General features: G+C 42.7%; 1 protein-coding gene across 3 annotated transcripts; it reads left to right on the top strand.

Annotated features, from left to right (window-relative positions):
- The first annotated feature begins 286 nt into the window (after positions 1-286).
- LOC111148280 (ubiquitin-like) lies at positions 287-5,274 on the top strand. Of its 3 annotated transcripts, none has more exons than XM_022504758.1 (2): positions 287-308; positions 4,785-5,274. In XM_022504758.1, exons 1-2 carry the CDS (start codon positions 287-289, stop codon positions 5,174-5,176), a joined length of 414 nt encoding a protein of 137 aa, XP_022360466.1. In that variant the 3' UTR covers positions 5,177-5,274. The 3 variants fall into 3 exon arrangements, with proteins under 3 accessions (XP_022360466.1, XP_022360467.1, XP_022360469.1); XM_022504761.1 differs by lacking the exon at positions 287-308 and having other exon boundaries at positions 4,755-4,895; positions 4,983-5,268; XM_022504759.1 differs by lacking the exon at positions 287-308 and having other exon boundaries at positions 4,723-5,274.
- The last annotated feature ends 1,116 nt before the right edge of the window (positions 5,275-6,390 follow it).

Consider the following 6,390-nt stretch of genomic DNA (forward strand, 5'->3'; position numbering starts at 1 on the left):
CTCTTTGGTTAGGTTTATTCCTAGGTATCTTACAGTTTTGGGTGCAATTGTAAATGGGATAGACTCCTTAATTTCTCTTTCTTCTGTCTCATTGTTAGTGTATAGAAATGCAACTGATTTCTGTGCATTGATTTTATATCCTGTCACTTTGCTGAATTCCTGTAAGTGTTCTAGCAATTTTGGGGTGGAGTCGTCTACGTTTTCCTTTTATCCATCTTCGATTTTTTTTCATGGGACCTTGAGGAATAAGGTGAACCTCACCTTTGAGATCCTAAACGACCTCCATATGAAAACTGGAGGTCAATCTGGTTAAATAACTGGTAATGCTTGGGAGAAGAGGGAATTGTTGCTTAACCAAATTGAAAATGGGCAACAGAATTATTCTATATGGACACTGCAAAGCCATGCTATCTCTCCATCCAATACGAGGGTTTTAGGCAAAGGGCACTCAAATTCTTGAACCCAGGTCTACTAAAGCTGATGTCCTCTGGGGAACCTGGGTGGCTCAGTGGGTTGAGTGTCTGACTCTTGGCTTAGGTCATGATCTCAGGGTCATGAGACTGAGTTCCTTGGGGCTCCACACTGGGCATAGAGCCTGCTTAAGATTCTCTCTCTCCCTCCTCCCTCTCCTTCTGTGCACTCCCCTCCCCGTACCCCCGCGCTCATAATCTCAAAACAAAACAAAGCAAAACAAAACAAACAAAACAACAGCTAACAGGACTTCAGCCCTTCTCATTCCTTATAAGCCTTTGAGTTTCCAGAAGGAGGGCTGATAGCTAATGCATAATCAGAGCTGCTGACCTCCTCTTACTGGTCCCTTGCTTCAGCTCCTACTTGCTCCCTATCTGGCTCTAGGCCTTTAGGTGTTGGTGCCGGGCAGAAGCTCTTTGGCCCCTGTGCTCACCCTCCAATGCCTCTGGTCTCTGCTACTCCTGTTAGGCATTTCCTCACAATCTCTGCCTGCAAGGTGCCACTGCTTACCTTCTTCTCCACATTATAGGAAAGCACCTGAGTTGTCCTGGCTCTCTCAGAAGAGGTTGCTTAGCAACAGGAGCTGGTGCTGGACATATTTACCTCAGTCCTGCCCTCCTGGAACCTCCGGACTGGACTGTCCAAAGAGACCTAGAATAGGAAATGTCAAAGTACAGCCCCGTGGCACCTGCTGCCTCATGATGTTCTTCGAGATTGCTTATTCATCCTTGGTCATTTTTCTCTCAACAGCACCTTTTCCCTCCCTGCTACTGGCTTATACTGACCAATCCCTCAGGATATCAGACACGGAGATAATAGGTCCAAACCCCAATTTTGGATATGGTTAAAGTTCTTTACTATAAATGGATAGCCAATCTGGGGGATGTTGCAGGGTTTTTATTTGAAAGAGGCCATGACTAGCCCTGCTCTTAGAAAACCCATAATGGTCAGAAATGGAAAAGTCCTCGGTTCCAGAGGTCAAACACAGTAAAGGAGAAGTTGCTCCAGCGCTGGTGCAGCAATAATTTCAAAAGCCAGATCCCAGGCCCTGGGTTGGAGAGACAAGTATCAATGCTTTACATGGTACTGTAGATATAAGCAGCCACCAGATTGTTCTAGGCTTTTATGACCTGGTCATGGCATGCGAGCTACCACAGTCAGTGTCAGAGCTGTCCTCAAACCCAGATAAATCCAAGACTCAAGTTATCTCAGCTCAGGTCAGGCAAGAGACCTCATTATAAAATTGGGCCTTTTGCTTATTTGTTTAAAACTCAACAGTTTTCTTAGGCCTTTACCTCAGATCAATGCCTGTTAATGGATCTTGTATGTTTTTTTCCTGAGGGCCTGAATAACAAACAGCCCTTGTTATTACACAGGTTTTTCTCCCCTATAAAATTTGATAGAATAAAAATGATGCCTAGTGTTTTCTAGTAATTTCTAGTTTATATTATTTTATCCTCTATTTTATTTTAGAACCTTCTAAATCATTTTATATATACATGGACAGTATTTTTTCAATTTTTTAAGATTTAAATTCAATTTAAAAACATATAGGGTATTATTAGTTTCAGAGGTAGAGGTCTGTGATTCATGTGTCTTATATAACACCCAGTGCTCATTACATACCATGCCCTCCTTAATGTCTCCAACTCACCACTCCCTCCTCCAGCCACCATGTTTGTTTCCTATGATTAAGAGTCTCTTCACCCAAATGGCCAATAGACACATGAAAAATTGCTCAACATCACTCAGCATCAGGGAAATACAAATCAAGACCACCGTGAGACACCACCTCACACCAGTCAGAATGGCTAAAATTAACAAGTCAGGAAATGACAGATGTTGATGAGGATGCAGAGAAAGGGGAACCCTCCTACACTGTTGGTGGGAATGCAAGCTGGTGCAGCCACTCTGGAAAACAGTATGGAGGTTCCTCAAAGAGTTGAAAATAGTGTTACCCTACGACCCAGCAATTGCACTACTAGGTATTTACCCTAAGATAAAAATGTAGTGATCTGAAGAGGTATGTGCCCTCCAATGTTCATAGCAGCAACGTCCACAATAGCCAAACTATGGGAAGAGCCTAGACGTCCATCAACAGATGAATGCGTAAAGAAGATGTGGTAGATATATATAATGGAATATTATGCAGCCATAACCCCCCCCAAAATCTTGCCATTTGCAATGATGTGGTTGGAACTAGAGGATATTATGCCAAGTAAAATAAGCCAATCAGATAAAGACAATTATCATATGATCTCACTGATATAAGGAATTTGAGAAACAAGACAGAGGATCATAGGGGAAGGGAGGGAAAATGGAAACAAGATGAAACCAGAGAGGGAGACAAACCATAAGGGACTCTGAATCTCAGGAGTCAAACTGAGGGTTGCTGGAGGGGAGGAGGGTGGGAGAGATAGGCTAGCTGGGTGATGGACATTGGGGAGGGTGTGTGCTATGGTGAGTGCTATGAATTGTGTAAGACTGATGAATCACAGACCTGTACCCCTGAAACAAATAATACATTGTACGTTAATTTTTAAAAAGTGTCTCTTAGGGTTTGTCTCCCTCTCTGATTTTGTCTTATTTTTCCCTCCCTTCCCCTATGACCCTCTGTTTTGTTTCTTTAATTCCACATATGAGTGAAATCCTATGATAATTGTCTTTCTCTGATTGGCTTATTTCATTTAGCATAATATTCTCTAGTTCCATCCATGTCATTGCAAATAACAAGATTTCATTTTTTGATGACTGAGTAATAGCCCATTGTATATCTATACCACATAGTCTTTAGCTATTCATCTGTCAACATGGATAGTATTTTTAAAATTGTGTTTTTTATCATCTTTAAAAATTTGAGGGAGAATTTTCATACATATAATCTCATTTGATATCCCTGCAAACTGAGTTACAGCAAGTTTTTTTCCTCCTGTTTGAGAATGAAGAAACAGAGTCATGCAGAAGTTAAACTGATTTGCCCAAAGTCAAAAATAATAGGAAACAAAGCTAGAAGTAGAATCCTACTTCTGATTCACCCTTCAAGCTTCTTCCCTCCACTGGACCAAACTAGATCATGATGAGTAGGTTTAAGTAAGCAAGTTCAATTCCTGGTCCCGCTATCATTTTCCAAACTGGCCAAGACAGACTGGACTTACAAAGCCATGATCTTAGACTTGATGATTACTGAAGAATAGTATGTTTAAAAAAAAAAATGGAGCTTCTAGGAGGGCAAGGAAAACCTAGGTTCTCCCAAGTTGCCAGGAGCACTATCACTCAGTTATATACCACAGGAGCAGATAGAAGTAGGGAGAAGAGTAAAAGGAAGCCTGTCTGAACTTCTGCCCACTCTCCAAGTCCTAGAGGTGGTCCTATTACCTCGTCATTCCATAAGGTTTCAGAAGCCTGCAGACCCATACTGCACACTGGCAAGGGAGAAGTTTGGTGAAAAAGAGTAGGAGCTGCCCCTCACCAGAGGGTGCCTTTAAGTCCCTTCTTCATGTGGCCTTTCTTCTATATTCCTGATATATATCCCAGGTCCATAGCAGCCCTTTGAAATCTAAACAGTGAGTCTCAAGGAAAGATCTGCTGAGTGGAGAACTAGCTTCTAGAACCCGCAGCCTCGTAAATTGGAACATTACTGGGTACAATAATCCCTTCAGAAAACATTTTAAATGCTACATTTAAAATAAATTGTGTAAAATTATCTCTATTTTCAAATTAAAAATTGCAGCTTTTAATTCAACTAAAATTGTGCTGGGGCCCTCAAATAAGCGTTTGATGTTATGGATGACTGGCTCACAACCCCAAGTTTGGGAAAGTACAAATTATAGAGAGCTCAGAATCAAATATGGTAGGTTTACTTTTAAAGAAATCATTATTTGATGAAATAGTCAGTGCCTCATAGATTGAAAAAAGACTTACAGCCTCTCAGCAGCAGGACGTGCAGGCCAAGCTATTTTTTCTAGTCCTGAGAGTTATTTGTGCAAGGAGCCACATAGAAAACTTCCCTTTGAGGGGTGCCTGGGTGGCTCAGTGGGTTAAGCCTCTGCCTTTGACTCAGGTCATGATCTCAGGGGCCTAGGATCGAGCCCCACATCGGGCTCGATCTCAGGGGCCTGGGATCGAGCCCCACATCGGGCTCTCTGCTCAGCAGGGAGCCTGCTTCCCTCTCTCTCTGCCTGCCTCTCTGCCTACTTGAATTTTTCTCTTTGTCAAATAAATAAATAAAAATCTTTAAAAAGTCTTCCCTCTTTCTCTTCAATGATGTGGCCGAGCGGTTTGGTGGTGGCGGCCTTGCAGATTCGCGCCAGCAGACGCAGAGATGCAGATCATCGTGAAGACCCTGACGGGCAAGACCATCACCCTCGAGGTGGAGCCCAGTGACACCATTGAGAATGTCAAAGCCAAAATCGAAGACAAGGAGGGCATCCCCCCTGACCAGCAGTGTCTGATTTTTGTGGGCAAACAGCTGGAAGATGGCCACACTCTGTCAGATACCAATATCCAGAAAGAGTCCGCCCTGCACTTGGTGCTTCGCCTCCGGGGTGGCATCGTCGAGCCCTCCCTCCGCCAGCTGGCCCAGAAATACAACTGTGACAAGATGATCTGCAGCAAATGTTGTGCTCGCCTGCACCCCCGCGCTGTCAACTGCCGCAAGAAGTGCAGCCGCATCAAAAACCTGCGCCCCAAAAAGAAGGTCAAATAAGGCCCCTCTACCGGCTCTACCTTTGCCCGCAGGGGGGCCTCCTGCCCGAGCCCCAAGGTCCTGGGTCCTCAATAAAGTTTCCCTTTCATTGACTGGAGAATTAAAAAAAACAAACAACAACAACAAAAAAAAACACCTTAGGGAAAAAAAAGAAAATTTCCCTTTGATCAGTAGGATAGATTTCTAGGACATATAACAGGTTGGGTTGTGGTCAAGGGACAGAAGTTTTCTATGCAGAACACATGTACATGCAGGAGTTGAACATATGACTTGAACTGGAAATATAAAAGAAGGATAAATATGTTTCCAGGTATAATTTACATTTTATTATGATTCTGCTTTGATTTTAAGATAAATTAAGAATTAGGACTTCCCATCTTCATGCAGCTACATATTCAGATTCCCTGAGTGATTTTCAGATGGTGGACTCCCAGGACAAAAGTCTGGATGGTTTGAGAACTTTAGGTAAGGGAGAATGCTACAGGAATGTATATGGTAAGGGCAAACCACTTAAATACGTGCAACAGAATTCAGTATCACTGGGAGTAAACAATACATTTTGTGCTTTTACTCAGAGCCACACTCCATGCCGCCTTCTGTAATCACCAGTATAAAAAGTGGAGGAACTCTTTATTACTAAGGTATGCAGTCTCTTTCTTTAGCCATCCAACAAATAAATTTTTTAAAAAATTTTAGTTATTTATTTGTGAGAGAGAAAACACACACAAGCAGGGGGAGTGGCAGGCAAGGGGAGAAGCAGGCTCCCCACTGAGCAAAGAGCCCCATTCAGGACTCGATCCCAGGACCCTGGGATCATGACCTAAGCTGAAGGTAGACACTTAACTGACTGAGCCACCCAGGCAACCCACAGGCATCCAACAAATACATTTTAAACACATCTGTAGAGGTGGCTTTATTGCTTAATTGGTTAAAGCACCTGTCTGGCAAACAACCGAAGGCCAGGCATTAAGCTAGGCAGGTGGTGATAAAGAAAAAAAAGAAACACAGGCCATAGCCTTCATCTTTATGGAATTTAGAATAAAACCTTATTCTTTTTAAGGGTTTTTTTTTTCCTTTTCTGAATATCAAAATAAATAATCTTTGCAGAAAAACTGAAGTAGTAGGTGGATGCCTGGGTGGCTCAGTTGGTTAAGCATCCAACTCTTGATTTTAGCTCTGGCCATGACCTCCTAGTTGTGACACTGAGCCCTGTG

Source organism: Enhydra lutris, unplaced genomic scaffold, assembly GCF_002288905.1.
Source record: "Enhydra lutris kenyoni isolate GAN:26980312 unplaced genomic scaffold, ASM228890v2 scaffoldscaffold19, whole genome shotgun sequence".
Lineage (NCBI taxonomy): Eukaryota > Metazoa > Chordata > Mammalia > Carnivora > Mustelidae > Enhydra > Enhydra lutris.